Source organism: Anabrus simplex, chromosome 2 (assembly GCF_040414725.1).
Source record: "Anabrus simplex isolate iqAnaSimp1 chromosome 2, ASM4041472v1, whole genome shotgun sequence".
Taxonomy (NCBI): domain Eukaryota; kingdom Metazoa; phylum Arthropoda; class Insecta; order Orthoptera; family Tettigoniidae; genus Anabrus; species Anabrus simplex.
In genome coordinates this window covers 698,876,515-698,901,791 of record NC_090266.1, presented here as the reverse complement: position 1 = coordinate 698,901,791, position 25,277 = coordinate 698,876,515, and the positions used below count along the sequence as shown (strand labels likewise).

General features: G+C 37.7%; 1 protein-coding gene across 1 annotated transcript in view; it reads left to right on the top strand.

Annotated features, from left to right (window-relative positions):
• Ssadh (succinic semialdehyde dehydrogenase) overlaps nucleotides 1-25,277 on the top strand; it is a 144,977-nt gene that overhangs the window by 62,152 nt on the left and 57,548 nt on the right. Inside the window, exons 2-4 of the mRNA XM_067141311.2 lie at nucleotides 5,659-5,889; nucleotides 8,392-8,562; nucleotides 23,658-23,741. Coding sequence (XP_066997412.2) covers nucleotides 5,659-5,889; nucleotides 8,392-8,562; nucleotides 23,658-23,741 — 486 coding nt within the window. The remainder of the gene's footprint in view (nucleotides 1-5,658; nucleotides 5,890-8,391; nucleotides 8,563-23,657; nucleotides 23,742-25,277) is intronic.

Genomic DNA, 25,277 nt, shown 5'->3' with positions numbered 1-25,277 from the left:
TAGAGATTATATGGTATGGTTTATATTATGTAATTAATATGCCTATTATATAGAAATTGATAAGTATTGGAAGGTGGGAACCTACTCATAACTTAACCTTAGTTGTACTGAGCCAATACGGAATAAATATGAGATTTATAAGCTGTAATTTAGCCAACCAGGCAAAAAAACAATCAAATGCCTATTTGAACTTAAAGATTAAATTGTCAAAAATTGGCAAAGACATAAATTTTCTAAAACAATGTTTACATCAAAAACTCGTTCCTAAATTTCTAAATGCAGTACAGAGAAAACCTTGTACAACAAAATGGCACAAAGCTACTCAGGAAAAAACTAACGACTTATGGCTCAAAAATGAAATTAAATTTCTATACAGAAAAAAGTCTTTTTTAAACTCTAAGTTATATAATGCTCACCTAGAAGCTTCCTCCCTTATGGCCCCTATTGAATGGGATTCCTTTTTGAAATATGGTAATACTAAAATTCAAAATATTTTAGATAAGAAACTAGAAATCTTGAACAAAAAACTTCACGGTCTTACTCTAAATCAAAAAAACATAAATCAGTCAAAAGAATCCTCCATTAACATCGAACCCAATTCAACCTTTCACCCCCCGACTAAGAATCTAACTGACGTTGTTTTCGAGGACAAAGAGTTGCAGATTATCAACAAAGGACCCAAACATAATTGGTCTAATCCATACAACCATAAGCAATACATAACAACCATTGCTGAAGTAGAACAAGTCATAGCTCAGCTTCCAATAGATCGACAACTTGAAACTAAATTCGAAGTCAAAAAGAAACTTGTAGAATTATTTAAAGATCAGAAAGTTAACACACCCCATTTACCTTCTACAGATATAAAAGGCCTAAGACAAAAAATAAAAGATAATGACCTTATAATCACAAAGGCGGATAAAGGCAATGTGTCAGTTATTATGCATAAAAAAGAATATATAGAAAAAACCGAAGCATTTTTTTCAGATAATACTTTCACAAAAATTAAAAAAGACCCGACTAACTCTGTCCAAAGAAAACTAAAACAAATACTTAAAAACATTAATTTCATCCTTAATGAGAACGAAATATCAAACCTAATTAATATGAATCCAAGACTACCAACAGCAAGAGCTTTGCCTAAGATACATAAACCTGACACACCCATTAGACCAATTATTAACTTTAGAAATAGCCCCACCTACAAAACCTCTAAATTTATCAATAGCTTCCTAAAAAAGTACTATACTTTCCAAAGCAGAACCACAATCAATAATTCAATAGAATTTTGTAAAATTATCAAGAACACAAAATTAAAACCATCTTTCACCTTGAACTCTTTCGACGTCACTAATATGTATTCTACGATCCCCACGAAAGAAACTCTAAATATAATTAAGAACAACTTAAAGACACACAGAAAACTTAGTAACCATGAAATAGAAGAATTTTTGTTACTCCTAGAATTTACACTTAACAATAATTACTTTTCCTTCAATAACACAGTATATCAACAAAGTGGTCTTCCTATGGGATCTCCAGCGTCAGGTATCCTTGCTGAAATATACATGGATCACTTAGAAAAACATAAAATTTTAAATGATGAAAGAGGTATCATTATCTGGCTAAGGTTTGTCGATGACATCTTCGCAATTATAGATGAACAAATCAATAGTAGCACTAATTTATTAGACCAGATCAACAGTTTAGACCCTTTCATAAAATTTACGTTAGAAACCGAGAACAATAAAAAACTAAATTTCCTTGACTTAACAATCGAAAGGAAAGAAGAAAAGTTGGCCTTTACAATCTTTAGAAAACCGACTCAAACTATAAACACCATACGAAAAGATTCGCACCATCCTGAGGCACATAAAAGGAGTTCCTTTTTAAGCATGTTAAATAGAGCCTTTAACATTCCCTTGTCCAAAAACGACCTCCAAAAAGAAATTAATCTCATTTACAAAATAGCGATAAGCAACGGATACACAAAACACTACATAGATAGATTAATGAATAAAATGAAGAATAAACCTCAAACGCAGCTGGTAAAAGAACATAAAAAGAAAAACTTCGCCACCTTTACTTATAATAACGGGAATATTTACCAGATTACTAACATTTTTAAGAAATTCAATTTCAAAATTGCTTTTCGCACCAATAACAACAATCAACGTTTAATTTTCAATCATCAAAGCATTGCAAGTAATAACAAATATTTAAATTCTGGGATATATAGGCTTAAATGCTCAAGTTGTGCCAATTCTTATATCGGACAAACAGGCCGTAATTTCTCAGTAAGATATCAAGAACATATTAATGCCGAAAAACACAGGAAGTACTCGGCCATGAGTCTTCACATGACCGAATATAAACACAGTTTCACATCGATAGAAAGGGACTTAACCATTCTACGAACGCTAAACAAAGGCAAATTAATGAATATTCTTGAAAATATCTATATTGAAATTGATCAGAAGCGAAATCCCAACCAGAATGTTAACGAAATTACGGAAAATATAAATATATTATTAGAAGAGGCTACCAAATTAGATTCATCTAGAAAAACCATCAAAAAGAATCCCAACAAACAACCAACACACCTCCTTCCGATTAGCTCCACCCCACATAATTGTCCCCCTACCTTTCCTTCTGTTTCCCCTAGCCTATCACAACGCCACTCCTCAGTCAGCTCCACCCTACACAACATTTCACCCGCTCTCCTCACGTCACTTACCTCTCCTTCCAATACTCCCCGCCCACCGCAAGTACCTTACACACGTAAACAGGACTCAGTCAGTTAACAACACGGCATAAGGGAGGACGTTAAATACGACAAGACTGACTATAAGGTAATCAACTCCATTATCCTTCATTCTCGCGAACATACATTTTTAACAAGGTTTTCTCCTTAAAATACTTTCTATTTTACTCATTCTTTTCTCGTTTCAGACTCATTTCAATAATCCTACCACAACTCAACTTCAACTACGGTTATTTTATCGAGAGTTCCCCGATAAATACATATAAGAAAATCTTGTACTTCTTCAATTTATCTTCAAGATTAACAAAATGTACACGTCTCCAACATGAAGAAGAATCTTATCGCCGTTTTTAATTCGTCATTTGAACACTGACTTGTTGAATTTTTAACCAACATGAATGAACTTTATTTCATCATCATTATTATATGTTTTAATCTTCGAGCCATTTTATCATATCTTTTAGCTTTTGTATCATCATAACATCAATGTATTTTAATTGTCTTGCCATTTAATCAAATTTTAGCTGAAGATGTTCCATAATCGGAACGAAACATATACTAGAGATTATATGGTATGGTTTATATTATGTAATTAATATGCCTATTATATAGAAATTGATAAGTATTGGAAGGTGGGAACCTACTCATAACTTAACCTTAGTTGTACTGAGCCAATACGGAATAAATATGAGATTTATAAGCTGGAACTGTCAGAAGCCACAAATCGAATAGATGATCTGATATTAAACTTTACAGAACCAATCAACATGAATGCTAAAGTGGGGAAAAAGTGGTTTGACAAAGAATGTTTCATCAAAATAATGAAAGTGCTAGACAAGTTACACCAAGTGAATTTTAACATCCAAGACCCTGTCCTTCTAGAAATGTATGCGACTGAAAGAAAACAATACAAAACACTGGTAAAGGAAAGGAAAATAGCATACAATGAAGAAAAAGCTCATCAATTGGCTAAAGAAGCAAAATAGGATCCATACATTGCACTTCGTCAACATCCACCAATACAGTACATAAACATGACAGTTTGGGAAGACCATTTCATTAGCATATTGAACAAAAAGGAAGACATAGATTTACGTAACCACAGAACGGAAGAAGGGATCAGAACAAACTTGGAAACCCTTTACAGCAGAAGAAGTCCGGAAGACAATAAATAGAACAAAGAACAAGAAAACTGCAGCTCCAAACAACATCTGTAATGAGCATATAAAATCATCCATGGAATCATTGTTCCCTGTATGGACCAAACTATTTAATAAAAGCATAGAGACTGAGACAATACAACAGTGGAGGAACTCCATAATTAAAGTTATATTCAAAGGAAAGGGAGACCCGGAAGATCCCAACAAATATAGGGGCTTTGCACTAGAAAATGCCTCCTTTAAAATACTCACAACATTAATAACAGAACGAATAAAGGGACCTATTTATGAGATTCTCCCTGAAACTCAATTTGGATTCAGAAACAATAGATAGGCACTAATGGCAGTAGAACTATTATTAGGCAACATAAAAGAAGCACTTAAAAAGAAAAAAAAGTTCTATTCTGTCTTTACAGACTTCACAAAAGCTTTCGACCAATTGGAGAGGGGACTAATCATATCCAAACTTGAAAATGTATTAGGTAGAGAAAACTTACGGACAAGAGTAATCAAAGAAATATTACAATACAACACGATAAGGATATCGGACGGCCTTTCCATTTCGCATGCAGTTACGCAAACAAATGGTGTGTTTCAGGGAGATCCCATTGAGTCCACTAATGTTCATTCCCGCAACCAAGGAAATATTAAGACATTGACATTTTTGCACATGCAAATGACATAGTAGTTAGTTCCACTAATCTGCACGAATTACAGAGTGCCATGGATACCCTTGTAAAATGGTGCCAAAGCAATAACTTACATTAATGAGACAGAAACAGAAATGACGGTCTTTAGAAATGGGGGTAAAATACCAAACAGAACAGAAATTGCCATCTCCAACAGCAAACTCAAAATAGTCAATGATTTCAAATCCTTATGGATCACGCTACAACCTAGCGACAAATGCTTTACAAAACACATAACAGAAAGAGCTGCGCAAGCTATCCTAGCAGTAAATAATATCAAGCATGTACAAGCACTCAGCTTGAAAACAGCAATAAAATTATTTGAGGCAAAGGTTATTCCTATCCTAACCTATGGGATTTAAATTATATGGCCTGATCTCACCAGGAAAAACCTAGCTACCTTGGAGTTAAAGCATGCTTCCTAGAAAAAGCCTTGGGTATATCCAAATGAACAAGATCTCGCCTAACATATGTATTAGCTAGAGAGACTTTTCTGCTGGAGGACTTGAAAACAACCTTCGTGCTCCCATCTACCATAGCAGCAGAACAAGAATTACAAAGTTTGAATAACCACCACCTAGAAATCTGGCCAGAGTTCTACAGCACGGGTGCGATGATCGACAGGACCTGGACGTCAGCAAACTTTGAGATGAGACATGTTCTAACGAGACTGTCTATGCATGGCTTCCATCACCACCTCTGCAAAAACAACATATACCACGATCCGTTGAAGACTTGCATATGTCAGCTGTGTAAAAAAAAACTGTGATCATTATCACATCAAACTGTGTACAAAGCGAACAAAAACCATAAGTGAATATGCAAAACTAAATGTTAGTAGAAATAATATTTAAATAATTTTTGTTATACTCTGCACATTTGTGCACATTTCCAATAATAATAATAATAATAATGTCATGTGATTGCAGAATTGTGTTGGTTTTTTCACATTCATGATTTCTGTATAGAGTAAGCATGCTTAAATAAAATGTGTTGGGGTGTTCTATATTCCAATTGTATTTCATGTTTTTCTTTCTCATTTTAGTTCAGTGGAATCCTTCAACAAAGAGAAGTGCACCTTCCATCTTTCGTGTATGACAAGGCCTATGTGGATGGCAAATGGGTAGCAGCAACAAGTGGAATGACATTTAAGGTTCTAAATCCTTACGATGGTAAATCGCTCGGTGTTGTACCAAACATGGGTGAAGAGGATTGCAAAGCAGCAATTGAAGCTGCCCATGCAGCATTCCAGGAATGGCAAAACACAACTGCTAAGGTAAGAGTAATTCTCGGGGTTTGTTGAAACTGTGGTAATGAAGTGATTTTCTCTCTCTCTCTCTCTCATATGGACTAATGACAGTATTCACTACTTGCTTTGGTTTTTCTGTATTGTATACATAAATCATGAATGTGTCATTACTGATTGCTCAGCATAGACGAGGCTGCATTTCAGGTAGCTAACTAGTCTGGATATTTGGTTTTATCTCACAGGCATACTCACTCATCAAAGTACATGTATTTACCTTCTAATTATTTAAAATAGTCTCCTTGTAACATACAGTATCGATTGAGGCAAGTTACTTGGGCCCTAGGAAATTTTCTCCTGCCCATTCTATATTTTTATGCTTCAATTCAGAGTCGTAGATGAAGCCCCATATCTTGTTTGTCATTACTTATCCAGAAAATTGTTAACCCTGCTGATCATATCCAAAAATATTCTCAAGAAACTACATGCTGCTCACGTTGATCACATATCAAAGGATGGGGAACAAATACCATGCAAAAGTTTCTCTTCTCTCAATTTGAAAATTTTGCTCTATGGCTGTTTTTGGTATGTGCAGCTGTTCACTGATCATGTGGTTCAATAACACTAACTTCCATCAGGAAGATGACAACCCACTATATTATAACAGAGAAATAAATGGGTAAGAAGGAGGTGAAAGTTAGAAAGAAATTGAGTTAAGAATGGTTGTGGAAGTAAGGAGAGATTGAAGGAGCTTGCCAAGAAATTGAATTTTTTAAAAAAAAGTCAGCTTAGGTTAACATGATGAGTGATTACCAACATAATTGGCAGTCATATGAATTTTAGGTAAAATGGGAGGATAGTTATAGGTACTTTAAGGCAGAAACAGGTTCGAGGAAGGACATTCCAGTGATCATTAATGAGCAAAGGGAGTGTATATGCCCAGACTTACAGAAGGTAGAGGTGGATCCACGGAGGGGCTAAGGGGGTCTTCAGCCCCACCAGCCCCAAGTTACATTAGTGGCCCGGCACCCAAGTATTTAACATTTGATTCCCTCAGGGGGACAACCCCCTGGGAACAAGCCCAGGTACCTGATCTATTCCTATGGTAAAAAATATGGCTGATGATATGCCTAGGTATCATATTTATTTGACTAAAGTTTCCAGCTCAGTGGTTCATGTATGTGCGAGAAGACATGTGATATGGTGGTACATTAATAGTCTAACCACTGTACTCGCCACGATTTTGAATGCAAGCATGCATGATTGTGTCATACAGGTGCCATATGTCATTTTGCTGGATGGAGTTCCATGCCTTTTGCACTTGGTCAGTCAAATCAGCAATGGTTAGTGCTGGATTTGTCGTCCCATAATGTTCCATATGTGCTTAAGGGGTGAAAGGTATGGTGATCTCACAGGCCAAGACAACTGGTTGACACACTTTAGAGCACATTGGATGACAGCAGCAGTATGAGTACAAGCATTATCTTGTTGGAAAACACCCTCTTGAATACTTTGAATGAATGACAGTACAGCCGGTTCATTTACCAGTCTGATGTACAAATCCGCTGTCAAGGTTCTTGGGATAATGGCGAGAGTGCTCTTGCAGTCAAAGGAAATCACTCCCTAGAGCATAACTCCTGGTGTAAGTCCAGTGTGATGACGCCACAGACAGCTTGGTTCCAAGCACACATTTGGGCTCCTGGGCACAGCCATCACTGGCACCAAGACAGAAATGGCTCTCGTCTGAGAACACTACCAATCTCCACTCCGCTTTCCAATAAGCTCTCCTATCTGTGTCGGTGCGATGTAAAGCCCCTAACAAAAAAAAAAATCTCTAACTTGACACTGCTGAAGTTGCAGATGGCAGTGATTCGGAGTTAGTGGCATGGTATGTCTAGCTCGGAGCTATCCCTCAAGTAATCTATTTGTTAGCATTTGCTGTGTCACTCTGGTGCCAACGGAAGCCTTATTGGCTGCTGCAGATGCTGTACAATCCACCACAGCCATGGGGCGAATACGGTGGTCTTCCCTTTCTGTAGTGGTCCACATACGGCCAGATTCCAGGTCTTCTTGAGACTGTGCCTTCCCGTGACCATTGTTGCCAACACTGATGTTCTATGGATACATCCGTGCCTAGTCTTTCTGCAGTATCACAGAAGGAACATGCACCTTCTCGTAGTCCTATTACACAGCCTCATTTAAACTCAGTAAACTGCTGATAATGGTTTCCTTAAAGACATGTTTGACTCGCACCTGCCTCACATCAACACCGGATGATTAATGCTCACGAAGTGTACTGCTTGTGTGTAAAGCAAGCTTGCTTTGCAAGGTCATATTTGCACTACTAGCACCACTCATTGTTGAGTAGTGTGCAAATGTGAATAAGTATCATCTTCCAGATATGCAGACATGCCACCCCAAATTTGTTTATCTAGTACAGCTCCTCCTTGCTGGTAGGATTTCATTTTCTGCCAGTGTGTGATCAAGTTGCTCAATAAATGTGCTACAGTTCCTTTCTTTTTAATTTTTCAGGAAAGATCTATGTTGCTTCGTAATTGGTACAACCTCTTAGTCAAGAACGAAAATGAACTTGCAAAGATAATTACTCTTGAAGCTGGAAAGCCGGTTAAAGAGTCTGTGGGAGAGGTGCAGTATGGGCATTCTTTTGTTGAATGGTTTTCAGAGGAAGCAAGAAGAATCAACGTAAGTTTTTTTCTTGTTTATTATATTGTATAATATTAGTTTTCTTACGATATTTGCTACATGGTAAGTAGATACAGACAGCAGCACTCCTTTGGGAGTGACAACCTCATCATTATAACAGCCTATTTTGTTCATTTCCAATACTGATTATGATAGGCTTTAATGAAGACTACAAATATGGTGCCTTGGAATATTCTAGGACAGCGCCTGGCTATTGCAGGAGGTGTGAAAAGTAGGTGGCCAGTATCAAACCTCACCTAGATGTATACCATTAAATTTAGACTTTGAAATATATTATGAAAGAACTTGTAAAATTAATTAGAATAATAACAGTAAGTTATTTATTAAATTGGCCACCTAATCAATACAATAAGTCATTGTCTTGGATGATTTACATTGATCTGGCACATGTTTCGCCTAGTATGAAGGCATCATCAGTCATTGTCTTAACCTCGGAATAAAAATAAGCACTTGAATAACATATAATAAGATGAAATTAATTTTAAAATGTCTTGAAGAGACTTAAACTAAAATTAACATTAAAAATAACAATGTTGGTTTTAAACATTTTTTTACATTGTGAAGAATTACAAAGGTGAAAGTATTAAAATTATTGATATTAAAAAGTTGCTATTACAAGTAAAATAGACAAAGCAACAGACTGTGATGAACAAGTATTGATTAGGTGGTCAATTTAACCCTTTATAGGGCAGGATTTTTTTCTTTGGTTATGAGTATATTTTTATGTTTCTCTTAATCCTGAGTTGCAAACGAATAGGTTAGAACAGTTTTTAAGACAATTTGCTCCTAAATATGTTACATACAAATAAAAATAGGGTGGCTAAATATTTAGCCACCATCCATTCTGACCCACAACTTTCTGTATGTGGATGGTGGCTACTTATTTAGCCACCATCATTATATGAAGCCACAATTTTCTTTCATTTTTAGGAACTTTTAAACAATACTGTAGGACAAATACAAATAGTCTTTACAAATTTGGATGAACCTTGATGAGAGACTAGGAAAATTTTCAGGATCATCTTGTATGTCAATGTCATCAGTATCCATGGGGATCAGCTGATTCAATCTCTGACACATTATCATACAATACAGAATCATTGTTGCTTTTAGAATGAGTCATCTGAGTTCTGTGTGCAACAGAATCTTCAGCATCACTATCCCCACGTTTCTCAGGGTCGTATGCTTGATCTGCTGAAACAGCATCTAGTAAGTCAAATAGCTCATCTGCCGACATCTTTATTTATGTCCACGTACATCTCCATGACATATCTTGAAACACAGATAAGAAAATACGGTTAGACAGATGTTTTATAGCAGCTGAACGCTGTTATAATTATTATTTATAGCATAAACATAGGCCTAGGCCTATGGTTAAAAGTGAGGTTATGTTTTGTCACTTGCCAACTCGGATAAAGGTGATAATATTATCCGAGCGGGTAATTTCCCATACTAAAGTTGCATATTGGTTGCATACATGTTTATTTCTACATGCATTTTTACCTCACATTAGTGTACAACTATAAGTGTTTCCTTTATAATGTAAAATAATTAGTTGGCAAGCGTAGTATTGTTTGGCGCAACGTCAACAAAACAATTTCATAAAACAATGTACTTGTGAAGAGATCTGCTTACTTTTGGCAGAATAGACTGCCTGAATATAAACTGAAGACACTAATATAGCCACAACTAGCAATTCAGATTTTGTTTTTTAGAAAAACAACATTGAATTTACTCCAATACAGCATAACCACATTTTTCCATGGAGCCTCAACGGATGGTGGCAACATTCTTAGCCACTTCGATGGTATTTCAATCCCAGTTGCTTCCATAGCCTTCAAAATATTCTTTGTGGCTTACTATTTAGCCACTATCCGTTCAGGCATGTGGTTTATGGCTATAAAGACCAAATTCATTACACTTTTTTTAACAATATGGACCTTTATGTGGTGTGGCTAAATATTTAGCCACCAACCTATAAAGGGTTAATAAATAACTTACTGTTATTAAAGTATGAAGGCTTTCACGGCCGGTGTCAATATAATAAAAATCTTCCGGGCTATTATGCCGTGGTCCACTCCTCTCGCTTCTCCCAGACGTTTCGACTACTGCTGCGGTAGTCATCTTCTGTGGCGTCGTGTAGATACGCTCTCCTGTATCCCGCATACTGTTATTATTCTAATCAAATATTATCAATACGGATCAAAATGATATTTATTACTTGTCAAATTAATGAAGCAGAAGGACATTGTCTCCTAGTGCTAAGCAAGATGAAGGGGGAAAAAAGAAGACAAGAAAGGAGACTGAAAAATGGTTGCAAGCTATTTTATAGCAGAAGACTACATGGACTGAGAAGCTCAGGCGGTAGAGCGCTGACCTGAGCTCACGTTAGCAGGTTCAATCCCAGCTCAGTCCGGTGGTATTTGAAGGTGCTCAGATATGTAAGCCTTGTGTCGCTAGATTTACTTGCATGTTAAAGAACTCTTGTGGGACAAAATTATGACACTTTAGTGTCTCCGGAAAACTTAAAAGTAATTAGTGGTACTTAAAACCAGTATTATTATTATTATTATTATTATTATTATTATTATTATTATTATTATCATCATCATCATCATCATCATCCTCATCAGAGGACTACGGGTAAAAATAATGGGACCGCTGTGATGTGACCGAAGAGTGTACTTATAAGAGAGAAGGTATTCTACAGACAATTAATTTTAAGGATGTACATAAGAAGGAATTTGTACAAGTGTTGTACAGTATATTCCCCTAAAGCAGGGTGTAAAGGCTTGAGCAGTCTCTAGCCAAGTGGACAAATGCTTTCTAGATAATTAACCCATTCGCCTCACATTTAAATACCATAGGAGTTCACTAAGAAATCACATTTAAATACCGCTCTACGGCCGTCGTCATCACACTATTATTTAGAAAATCATACAAAACCAACCAGTAAATATTCCTTTCTGAAAATTTGAATGCATGATAAAGAAGTAATAAACTTACAAATGCCGCTAGTTCAGTATGTCTGCTGGGTGTGGTACACCTCAAAACATTCTTCTAAGTGAAGAGCTACGCCATACTTTTTGCACTGCCAGCAACTTTCGCTTCTTTTACCCCGGCTGTAGCACACAACACACCTTCTTGTGACTTTTGATTTCTTCTCTGTAGGGAGAATATGCATGGGAAAGTGGGCCCATGATTTAGCTTGTAATCTGGTTGGGGAGGTGCTCGCTGAAGGTCGACCTCAAACCGAGTACTCCGGCAACTGAACAGTCTCTAGTAGCTGCTGCGCAGTGCTAGTTCGGAAGTCTGTGTAGCTCGTCTTTCTGTTAGCAGCGATCTTGTGATACACAGTAAAGGATTTGAAAATACACATATCTAGGAGGTAAAAGAATATTTTCCTATATCCTTTCACTGTGTGTCGCATGACGGGGAATAGAGCTGTAACCTGATCCTGAAGGTCAACGCCACCCATCCCCTTCTGGTATTCAAGGCCACACTTGGGCTTTATCACTTCTTCCCTCGGGGTTTGTCCTCTCGTCTGAGTTTGCCTGTCCCTGTCATGACAGCTGATTTGTGTTTAGTGGTGAGAAAGCAAACATCCTTGTTATCTTTCCACTTCACACACAACATACTGTTGGCAGCCCACGTCTCATACTCTCCACCTTTTAGTTTCTTCTTACTGATAACGCGAGGCATGCCTTTTCGGTTCTGTCTAACAGTTCCAATTACATTCATCTGCTTGTCATGTAGCCTTTTGTCGCTTAAGTGCGGCCAGTATCCAACAACACGCCGGAACCCAGCGCACATCGGCACAAATATGGCGTACCACTATGGCTCCTCTTCGCAGTCAGAATGAGAAGATGCCTCACCCCAGCTTTAAAGCTCTGACTCTGCAGTTGCCGTATACATTCTAATCTCTCCACAGCAGTTCACAACACAAGCAACTCTATTCTATCTCACCAGATCAGAAAAGAACAATAACTTCATCCCGAAGTCCGCCATACTTTATTCCACGGAACAATATCAATTTGTCTCACCGGCATTTCACACCGATGTCTTCACATCACATTCGATGCTACAGAAGTCAACTAAAAGAATAAGCAAAAGTTTCAACCCGCAACATTTTCCTAATTAGCAATTACCCATATAACTAGCAATTACCCACTAATAACTGTCACCATTGTTGCCTTTCAAACGCACGGAATACCCATGAATCTCCATCCACACTGACCAGTCTCCGTACCGATCTCGGCACTGCAACTGAAAAACTTCCAGCTTGATGCCTATAAAACCTCATTTGCCTATGAAATATTTCCCTACCCCCGGTGATTTTAACTAAAATAAACTGCTCTACATATTTCTGAAATGTCAATACTAATTCCTTCTTCCAACCTCTAAAACATCAGGACGCACTTGGTACTAAAAAAAAAAAAACAATTAAAAAAAAAATTATCCTTGCACACCAGCTGCTCTTGTGTAATTATGTATATATATTTGTAAATTCTCAACTATTCAATTAGATAATGTAATTACTATATAGTTACCAACTATTGACATTAGTTTTTATTACAAACATTTACGCTGAATGTTATAATGTAATTATTTTTAAAACTTTATCTCAACTGTTCAATTGAACAATGTAAATACTGTATAGTTACCAACCTTTGACATTAATTTTTGGTTACAAACATTGACGCCGAACACTACACCTTTTCTCTCTTAATTGTTTTAATGTAAATATTTTTTAACTTTTTATTTTCCTATGATTGCGTCAACTGTTTCTCCAGAGCACCACTGCCGAACTCTACTATGTTAATTTTAGGCATTGGTGCCGACTTTTCATCTGTAAACCTATATGTTCAACCATCACTTTTGTACAACTATTTCCCATACTTAATTTTTGTAATTGTATTAATAATATGTATTAATTTGTACATGTCAACTACTAACCAGTTACCTGATTTTTTACCTTGAGGTGATATTTTGACTGATGATGCCCTCAATGAAGGGCGAAACATGTCTCAAGTGGAATCAATAATAAATTCCTAATTTATAAAATTTATATGTATTGAATAGGTGGAAAAAACTAACCTTTTAGCATCCTACATTCAGTATCCAGTATTCGGGAGATAGTAGGTTCGAACCCCACTGTCGGCAGCCCTGAAAATGGTTTTCCGTGGTTTCCCATTTTCACACCAGGCAAATGCTGGGGCTGTACCTTAATTAAGGCCACGGCCGCTTCCTTCCCACTCCTAGCCCTTTCCTGTCCCATCGTCGCCATAAGACCTATCTGTGTCGGTGCGACGTAAAGCAACTAGCAAAAAAAATAAAATAAAATAAAATAAAAATGTAGCCTTTTGAATAAATCTGGGGAAGAATACCAGTTATCTAAAAACCATGTATGTCCTCGGCCTAACAAGGGTTCACATATGTTGAGCACAACGTTTGTACTTGCTGGCAGACTTGGATCTGTTACATCATCACCTACATAAATTTTGAAAGACAGACAGTAGCCAGAACTTGATTCACAAATTTTGTAAACTTTTATTCCAAACCTAGAACGTTTAGACCTATTACACTGGACATATGAAAGGCGGCCTCTGAATTTCATTAGACTTTCATCTAGAGCAATGTCTTGTGAAAGTAAATATAATTCTGAAAATTTGGAGCAGAAATGTTGTATTATAGGCCTAATCCTTCTTAGTTTGTCACTACTATCGACTTGTTCATCGTCAACAAAATGTAAAAATCGTGAAATTATAATAAATTTTCCCCTGCTCATGGTTTCATGAAAAATAGGAGTGTTTATACACCTGTTTTTACTCCAGTATAACTGTATTCTTGATTTCGCACTTGTGACATTAGTATAACTAACGCAAAATATGCCCTAATTTCGTCGGGTGTAGTCTCAAACCATTTGTCATCGTCTTTCAACTTTTTTCTGTCAGGATTGCTCAACTGTTTTGCTACATGTGAATTTGTCTCGACAGATATTTTGTCAAACAAAGGGTTCAGGTATTCACAAAAAACTAAGAGTTCAGATAGTGACTTTTTCAATAAATTTTCACTAACCCCACTGTATTCACTAAACTTATGTACAACAGGTTTATTGTAACTTTTTGTCCAGTTCCAGTCAGTCAAGTTAGTCTGTGCTGAGGTACGAGCTTGTTTTGAAAGACTCGGCACACCGTCGTTATTTGCTTCACTTTCCGTGTCATCAGAACTATTATACGCATCGCTAGTACTCGAACTAAGGACTTCAGGGTCTATTTCGTCATCACAAACATCACTGCCTTCAATATCACTCTCTAAAACACTATCTATTAGCTTCCGTATTCCTTCTTCATCAACACCAGCATATCTGCTTGACGCCATGATGGCAACTGACAAGAGCGAAATTATGTGAAAAAAAATTCTCTTATCTCTTGTTCCGGAAGTGTGCGAGAACCTGGTGAAAGGGAAAAAACCGAAGCCACATGTGTAAACTTCAGCTCAGAATGCATACAAGTGGCATCTGTGGGTTACTGACTGAACTATATGGATTGATGTACAGCTGTGCATCGCCGCGAGCAGAGCTCGTCATTTGATTCATGTGCCACAAATAACTATGACGAGCTAGGGTCGTCAAATGATGCGATGTATGTGGTTTACTGGCCAAAAGATTAATGAACAGAAAGATGAACAGAAAAAGTATCAAACGTCGCAACTCACACTTGGCGGGAGTATCGATCATGATCGATGAAGAAAGGATGTAGCGCTGCTGAAATCCATCGCAGAATGAGTGTAGTGTATGGTGAAAACTGTGTGAGTGATGGTAGTGTACGGGAATGGTGTCCGAAATTTAAAGAAGGCGAACAGAAATCTATGACAAAGGTGGGCTAGGTAGCAAGTCTGTTGCTACCGTACCCATGGTTGAGAGTGTTGATGAGTTTGTCCGCAACAAACGGAGGTTTATGTTCAGTGAACTTTCCACAGCAATCCCAGACATTTCAAGGTCTTCTCTGTACACAATTGTTACTCAACACTTAGGATACATACCGGAAATTTTGTTTGCGTTGGGTGCCAAGAATGATGACTAACGATAACAAAACTCAGCGAATGGCATCAGCTGTAATGTTTCTCACACGTTACCATAATGAGGGGGGAAGAGTTTTTAAAGTCTATCATCACTGGCAATGAAACTTGGGTCGTATATGACACTCCAAATACCAAAGAACAGTCTAAGCAGTGGATGCATCCTTCTCCTAACAAGCCAAAAAAGTTTAAACTGACACTGAACAACAGGCAAACAATGGCTACTGTTTTTTGGGACCATAAAGGTGTCTTGTTGGTGGACTTTGAGCAGAGGACAACAATAACAAAGGAAGTTTATTGTGAAACTTTACGTTGCCTCCTCAGAGCAACTCAAAAAACAAATACAGAAGCATGCTCTCTATCAGCGTGGTTTTGATCCATGACAATGCTCGACTGCACTGTGCCAAAATGACGAACGACCTTCTCAAACAATTCAAGTGGGAAGTTTTCGACTATTGACCGTATAGTCCAGACCTCTCACCTAGTGATTTTTCACCTCTTTCGAGAGTTGAAGGCATGGTTGGGCGGACAATGCTTCACCACCAACTAAGAACTTCGGGAGGCTGTCCAGACACACCTTACCTCACTGGCAGCAGATATCTTTGCAGAGGGCATGGGAAAGCTGGTGTCACGATACGAGAAATCCTGAAATTGTTTTAGTGATTATGTAGAAAAATAAGTATGAAACTACTAAATTTTATTAATAAAATCATTTTGTTATGTCAATGTGTCTTTTTGTAATAACCCATCCGAGGTTGAAAGAAAATCAGCCCTCATACCTGCAAAGTATTTGCTTTCGGTACTTCCCCTTTGCGAGTAGCAAGAATTTTCGAGTTATAGTTTACAAATCATTCTTGAGATGGCAGGAAAGGACATGATACCTTCTAGAGCATCTTCCTTGAAACTCAACAGAGCACATTTCATGATTTATCCCTAATCGATATAAGTCAGAAACAACAACTTTTATTGTTTAATTTTGTATTAATTCTAATTATGAAACAAAAGATGGCAGGAAAGTACACAGCTTCTTGATTCATAAGGTGAAAAAAGATCCCGGAAAACAGCAGTGATGCCTATAATAGGCATTCTAACTTCCACCAGCCTGAGGGGTTAAGTAGGGTGAAAAGGGGTGAATTTTTTAAATGTGTGTGGTCATTGTGATTGGCTTGGTTAACTTTTTTGCTATGTAAATTTCAATACCTTCTTTAACATTCAATGATTTGCTTTTATTATCAATGTGTGAAATTTTTAGATATGTGTTGATATTCTGTGAAATGGTGCTAGTTGTCATATATGTGTTCGCCGTATGCAAAGTGTCAGTTGTATCTAATTGTGTTTTTGTGTTCTTTGTACCTGGTGTGGAAATTACATTTTGTCCGGTTGATGTGGCATTGCAATTGAATTCTTAGCATTTGAGTTCATAAATTCCTGATTTAAATGTTCGTTTTTTAAATTCAGATTCCATTTATCAGTTCATTTCTGTAATGTGTTGTTTGTTTTGAATGCTACTTGTAATCCTTCCTTTTTGAACATGTTAGCTACTTTATATGTACGTATTTTATATTCATGAAATTAAGTACCCCTTATTTATCTTTTTCAGGTACCGTAGGGCTTGGTTTGTTTGTTTATGTTTTTCAGTTTGGTTTTTTTATTATTTTTAAATAACTGTTTTTACTCATTGTTATCTATTTATCATCACTGTAGTCCTGCTAACTTGTGTGAGGTTGGGTGATTAAGTTTAGATAAACTATCTTACAAGACATACAGGAAACCAACTCAAACATCACACAAACTAGACAGCGATTCTTATCACCCAGCCTCACACAAGTTAGCAGGACTGAGTGTGATGTTGTTCTTCTTTTCTTCATGGGGCCTCTAAATATTAGTTCCTAATTAGCATCGACGTCTAAGATCTTTTACTACCGTGTATTTCCTTCATTCCCACCTAGATATACCTGCTCCCCTCACAAAGCTGCAGGTTGTTCTTATTGGGTCTTCTTGGATTTTTTCTCTCTCTTCACCTGGTAGTCCTAGAGTGGAGAGTCTGATTCTACCCAGCGCCTCACATTCGAAAAATATGTGTTCAGCTGATTCCTCTGCTTCATTGCATTTCCTACTTATCTCTTATTACTAATTCTCTGTAGGTGTTTTTTCAGATGGCAGTGTCCTGTCAACAGTCCTACTACCCATCTTATATTTTCTCTGCTGAGTTTCAACAGTCCTTTAGTATGCTTCTTGTTTGGTCCTTTTATCAGTTCCTTTGCAAGCCTGCATCCTGGAGTATTTTTCCAGTTTTCCATTTGTTTCTTTTGTACCCATTTTCCTATGTAGTGTCGGGCTTGTCCATAAGAAATCCCGCATACAGGTTCTGGGCCTACAAAATGTGTTTCTGCCCCTTTCCTGGCCAGTTTATCTGCCTTTTCATTTCCTTCTATACCTGCATGCCCTGGTACCCATATTATTTTGACAATGTTGTACTTTGAGAGCTTGAGGAAAAGTGAGTGGCAATACCAGACAATTCTGGATACTATCCGGACTGCCTCTAGTGCCTTAATGGCCGCTTGGCTGTCCTTAAAAATGAAAATGTTCTTATTCCTATAGTTCATTTTCAGATTTTCTTCAAGACATGTTGTGATTGCTATCATTTTCGCTTGAAAGACTGTAGTGTGTCTGCCCAGGCTCATCTGGATTGATCTCTCAGGCCTTCCCACGTTGATCCCTCCTGTGCCATCCACAGTCTTTGAGCCATCAGTCCACCACACTATATCTTCTTTTTCAGTATTCCATTTGTTGATATCCCAGTCTTCTTTTTTTATTATCTGTGTCTCAAACGATTTTTCAAAGTTGTACTTTGGTATCATATGATCAGAAGGCATGTGTAGAACTTCGTCTGTTATTACTCTGTTAATTTTGCAGTGTACTAGATTGGGTCTTTGTGCATTCCAGCACTCTGATTGTGCCAATCTATATGAACTCAGAATGTGATGATAAACAGAACAATAAATATACCAATGAGCAAAACCAATTTTAACAACAAAATACAAATAGTAAAACAAATTGCAGTAGAAAACAACCATCTTCCCAACACAGTAGACCAGCTATTAAAAACACAATGGAGAAATCTAAACAAGTTCCTATCCAAAAACAATAAATACGTGATTCTTAATTTTGTGAATAAAAATACATACAAAATAGCAAATGTGCTCTAAAAGGAAGGATTTAAAAATAACATTCAGAACAAACGACACATTACAGAAACAAATTGGTGCATGCATACATGCTAACTTGCCCGATTTAAGCAAGAGACTCCCTATTTTGGTCTCCCTCTTTACTGTTCGCAGAGATGTATCTCCCCGATTTTGAGAACAGATTTTTTATTCCTGTATTTTTTGATAATCCGTGGTTGTTCCTCCTCCTCTAAGTAGCTGGAGAGAATTAATGTTCAGTGGGCACTGGCAAGACCGATGCAGTCAACTGGTGGTGTTAAATATGACAGAATATCTAACATAATGCTTTTTATTTTATCATTTCCACATAGCATTGCCAACTGTGAGACTATTTTTGGCATATTTACTAGGACAAAAACTCAATTTAGACCAAAGCTTCCCTAAAAAGAATTGTGGAAAAAAATTGGCCAGTGCTTCGAGCATAAATCTAGTTCAGAAATTTATGAATAGGCCTAAGACTGTTAAATGAAGAGTCATGTTTTCTAAAGCTCAAATACTTGCAATATTTCAGTATTTATAAATGAATAAGTAAGAGAAATTACATAATAGCATAATTACATAGTAATATTTGATGTTAAATATTCTTCAAAGTCACGTCATCAGTGATGTGTCGTAATGTGTTGGGATATGCTGCAAAAAAACTCCTGATATTTTACTTTTGATAGTCTAAATGGAATCTGACTTAGGGTCATTTTTCTAAATCAGGAATTTATGAACTCAAACACTAAGAACCAAATTGTAATGCCACGTACTTTAGCCAGACAAAATGTAATTTCCACACCAGGTACAGAGAACACAAGAACGCAATTAGATACAACAGACACTTGGCATTTGGCGAACACATACATGAGTCGTATAGTTCCAAAACCTGTCTGTTCCAGAAAAATTGAAATCAAGTTAACTGCACCAGCGCATTCTAAATCATAATGCCCTTATGACCCATTAGTGACTATGTTCCAAAACGAGTCCAGTCCTGTTGAAATTGAGGGATGAAATCAAAGATCATTTCCAGAAATTGCCTATTTAGACCATGTGCTAGTTCCAAAACTTGTCTGCTCCACTGCACTCCAGTCTGTTTCAAAAGCTGCCATTATTGTTCAGTCCTATCAATGCAGGTTTTATATTTTTATTCCAAAAGCTGTTTTCATTAGAAAGTGTGTCGCTGTGTAAAGAGTGTTTGATGATGAATGTGGTGAGTTAGAGTTGTCTAAATGTGGCATGCTTTTCTTGGTGATGCCTGGAAAATATGACAACATGTTTTTGTTCTTTGATGTGTGTATATTGTGCCATTTGTGTGATTTTTATTGGTGCATGGTTCCGACCCACAGTTGTTTTTTTGTGTTCATGAGTATATTCATTATTGAGGTGTACATATTAGTAGGATGTTTTACCACTCAGCATAGTTTTATTGTGTACAGTTAAATTAGTTATTTTCACCCCAAAATGCATTAAAACACATCTTTTTTTTTTTAAAGGTCAGGGACCCCCACTGCAATGTAAAGTGTGTAGGAAAGGGGAAATACTCATCTAAAGTGGAAAGGGTTAACAAACCAGCCAGAAGCGTGGTGCGAGCTCGCAGGCCACAGTGTTAAAGTGCTAAAACTTAGGAATTTTTCTTGCTGAATATCACGTATGTGTGTCGGCATACACTTATTAAAATGTAATATATTTTTGATCCTCAAGATGAACTCTCTAAGCAGTGAGAAAAATCTGAGTCATGTATTTTTTTTATCACATTTGATTATTTTTTCTATATATTTCCATATTTTCTTGTTTATTTTAATAAATATGTTTTCCTCTACACTGACGTCATGCGTCGCCTTATATCATTTATAGCTATTAGATGACCTCGTCTTGTCCACATTAGATATACAGGGTGTTTCTAAATTCCCATTACAGACTTTGAGGGCTTGCAGTGGGGACCAAGACGGTTACGTTTATCATAGGAACTTGTGTCCAGAAACATACCGTCTTCCCGCTACCCGCAAAAAAACCACCACAGCACACTTCCACAGCTCCTGCATTTTTGGCGCTCTGTCCGACTTCTGCTGTTTGTTGTCTGGCGGGGCTCGATGTGACGACCACCGATATCAATACAAACACGGACGGTACCTAGTATCATGTTCTCGTACACACAATCATCAATACCTGGTCCTCCAACATCCGCCGCAACCATAACCCGCACCAGATCTTCCTCAGATTCCACAGGGGTCTCATAAATCAAGTTTTCATACGACCCCACAGGTAGTAGTCTAGCGGTGTCAGGTCGGTTGAATGTGCAAGCCAAGCAATCGGACCACTGCAGGTTACTGCTGTATACACCGTAAAGAATTACTGCTGTACTGTAGTATGAACAAAAATCACAAGTATAACAGCAGGTACAACATGTCTCCGTGCGGATCACACACTCAACTAAATGGGATGGAATGTCAACAAACCTGTAGGTGTTTGGGGCATCACGTGATCGTTCAATGATGTACATACTCTAGTCAGTGGCGCTGAAAATGCAGGAGATTTGAACGTGTGCTGTGGTGGTTTTTTATGGGTAGCGGGAAGACGGTACGTTTCTGGGCATAAGTTCCTATACTAAACTTAACCGTCTTGGTCCCCACTGCAGGCCCTCAAAGTCTCTAATGGGAATATAGAAACACCCTGTATGTTCCCCATCAAATCCAGGGTGTAATTTTAAAGTTATTTTTCATTGTTCGAACTGAGCACGCCTGGGATCAGCTAACTAGTCTGGGGCAGATTACCTTGATGGTAGTAAACAGGGACAGTACTGTGGCCTTTCCTGAAGCCAAACTGCAAAGGGTCTAATAGGAATGATTTGTTAGATTCATTTACATTGATGACCCCGACCCGCTCATCTTTACAGCCCTGTAAATAGCAGACCAATTAATATTGGAATTAAGAACTCCTCTCTCGTTCATTTCAACCTGAGAATATGTGTGGACTCGTAGCTGCTCCTAGCTGTTTGTTGTGCTGCTGTTGATACCAGAATCAGGAACCAATCTAGAGATAATGCTTGTATATGGAAGGTTATTTTAAATCTTCATGGTGAGTACCAGCAACTTGTTTTCTAGAGAAGAGCACTGGTTTAGACTAAATTTTATTACTTTGTCTCTCAGCATTTCAATCAACTCTCATGTTCGGTAATTAAAACAGTGTGGTGTTTGGGTTATAAACTAGCCATAATAAGTATGAAAGTAAATCGATTTAGCTAGTATTAGCTACAGGGAACAATGACAGTGTATTTGTCATGAAGGTATAAAGACCAGGTTAGTCTAAGACATTTGGTGAAACAATGTATATGAATCAGTGTATATGGTCCATGAAGTGCATGTAGATGAGGCAAGATTATTTAGGAGATTAATGGAGTAGATTACAGAGTGTAGGAGAATTAGGAGGAGACCTAGAAAATGACAAATCATGGATTTCATGATAAGGAATTGTGAATTGTGGAAATATTTATTTAATCTTAAAAGTTATTAACACTTGGAATAAAAACGGGCATTTGTAGTAGTGAGATTTGTCATCCTGAATGCACAACACTTAGTTCTGCCCTAAGGAAAACAAACGATAATCTGAATGTCAGTAGACCCACTAGACCTGTAGCACTGTGGTGGTTGAAAATGTGCATAGTTCAACATGATTGTTGTTCAATTAACACAACGGGTTGTCTATATTTACTGTTTTCACTAAAACATAGTTAATCTACTAATCGTACATGTTTTGAGAAATTTATACCATTCTCCTAATCTGTGATATCAAAAAACCCTGCAAAACATCCTCACTTTCTAGGATCCAAGACCAAAATTACAATTAGTAAATGTTTGGCTATAAAACATTTTTTTGAGAAAGTAAGGATGTTTAGCATGTTTTTCTATTTTTTACATCGCTGATGAAGAAATTTCTCGAAACATGTACAATTAAGGGATTAATTATGTTTTAGTGAAAACAATAAATATTGTCAGGTCCTATCCACTAATAACCCATTGTGTTATTTGATTGTCACAGTCAATATGGACGAATATAGGACCAAAAATGGCCAAATTTATTAACTATGATTGTTGATATCGTGATGCTACGTGCGGGAATCTGAACCATAGGGATGTTACTTCATTTCAAAAATCCCACATACACACATTGACTGGGATTTGAACTACAGCTGCATTGATAGGAAGCTGGTGACAGTATCAAAATATAATGAAATGAAATGTAATCCAGTGCAAAGCAATGTTTGTATGTATGAATGATTCTGTTGTCCGACTCGTTGGCTGAACGGTCAGCGTACTGGCCTTCGGTTCAGAGGGTCCCGGGTTCGATTCCCGGCCGGGTCGGGGATTTTAACCTTAATTGGTTAATTCCTACGGCACGGGGTCTGGGTGTATGTGTTGTCTTCATCATCATTTCATCCTCATTACGACGCGCAGGTCGCCTACGGGCGCCAAATAGAAAGACCTGCACCTGGCAAGCCGAACCCGTCCTGGGATATCCCGGCACTAAAAGCCATACGACATTGCATTTCAATGATTCTGTTCATTATTCAGCCTGATTGTAGCAAAATTTGGGGTTAAGAAATTGAAGTCAGTGCTTGATCCATTATGAAATTTTTCTTTTGATTCATTATAATGGGACATCTTGTTATGTTCACAGCGTTTACTCATTTATGTAATTTTGAATATTTATGTTAGAATGTTCACCATTTATACTGTGCCTGCTGTACTTGATTGGTCTTAAAGGTATGTGGATTACCTCTTATTACAGGGTGAAGTTTTGTGCAGTCCTGTCAAGAGCAAAGAAATGATACTAATAAAACAGCCAATTGGAGTAACTGGATTAATAACTCCGGTGAGTTACTCATCATTTCCTGACATTTCACACCTTTCGCTGCAATTATGTTTTATGTTTAACCCTAGGACTCCCAAGAGTCAAAAATTTTGCTGTTCCATATTGACTCAGATGTCATGCAATAACCTCAAAAGGTAGGTAATGATTCTGGTTCTTCCTTATTGAATACCAATCAATTTCTTAAAATATTTTGATTATTATTAGCATTATTAATATTGACATATAACACATTTTTTTTGTACATGTTCATTCATGTGGTCAATATTTGGACAGTTTAGTCTAAGAAGATGATTACGGGGCGAGTTGGCCATGTGCTTAGGGGCGCGCAGCTGAGAGCTTGCATCCGGGAGATAGTGGGTTCGAATCCCACTGTCGGCAGCCCTCAAGATGGTTTTCCGTGGTTTCCCATTTTCACACCAGGCAAATGCTGGGGCTGTGCCTTAATTAAGGCCACGGTTGCTTCCTTCAAACTCCTAGGCCTTTCCTATCCCATTGTCGCCATAAGACCTATCTGTGTTGGTGCGACGTAAAGCCACTAGCAAAAAAAAGAAACCATTACGATGATTTTCTAAGAACATTTGTTTCTAACGTAATGAACAAATAATATGGAAAAAAATTTATGTACAATGTCCAATGTTGTTAAAAAAACTTTCCTTAACCGCAAATCCATACGATTGTTTATCAAGTGTAATGTCTGAAGAATCATGAGGAGGTTGACAGATTGCCTTTGAAGATTGGCAAATATATATTGTAACATGTTGGCTGGGTAAATAAATGTGTACAGAACCTGGTAGCGTCCTATTTCTAAGATTTATTAACTAAGCACTACAATTACAGATTTACACACACACAAGATAGCCGAGCTTACAACTTACACAAGTACACGGTTACACACTTACACGGTTCGCACCCTCTCTCTTAGTTTCTCATGTTCAATCTACAATGACACACACAGAGTCATCGATTTTTTACACTACAATCTCTCAGCCACTCAGTCACACTCGTTAGTGCTGTCACGGTCCACAGCCTACATGTCATTCTCGCAGGTCGGGATAGTATCCGCTGTTCATTCAATCAATCGAACTCCGTTCACAGTCTGCACATGTCGGCACCCAGTGTTCCCTTCACGCTGCTTCGAACTCCCAAGGTTCTTCTCCAGCAGTCGGCCTCAAGGGACTCGCACACACGACATCAGGGAAACAGGAACGAGTCCTCTGCTCCAACAGGCAGATACTCCATCAGGCTGCACTCTCCCAGGCCATCACTGACTGCGTTCCAGCGAACTCAATCTCACTCTCACTCACTAACCCAGTCTAATTCTCACTGACTGTCTGCAGGCAAGTAACTGCTCTTATATACCTACGCCAGCCCTTCTAGAACAGTCCGGATGCTCGATGAATCCAGGAACCTCGCGAAATGGAAGACTCCAGATTAAAAGTCGAGTAATTTTCGTCGTCCCATGCGGCACGACCACGGACAGAAGAGAGAAGGGCCCACCCAGCACGTAATCACTGCTTGTGATTGGCGCGGTCGAGC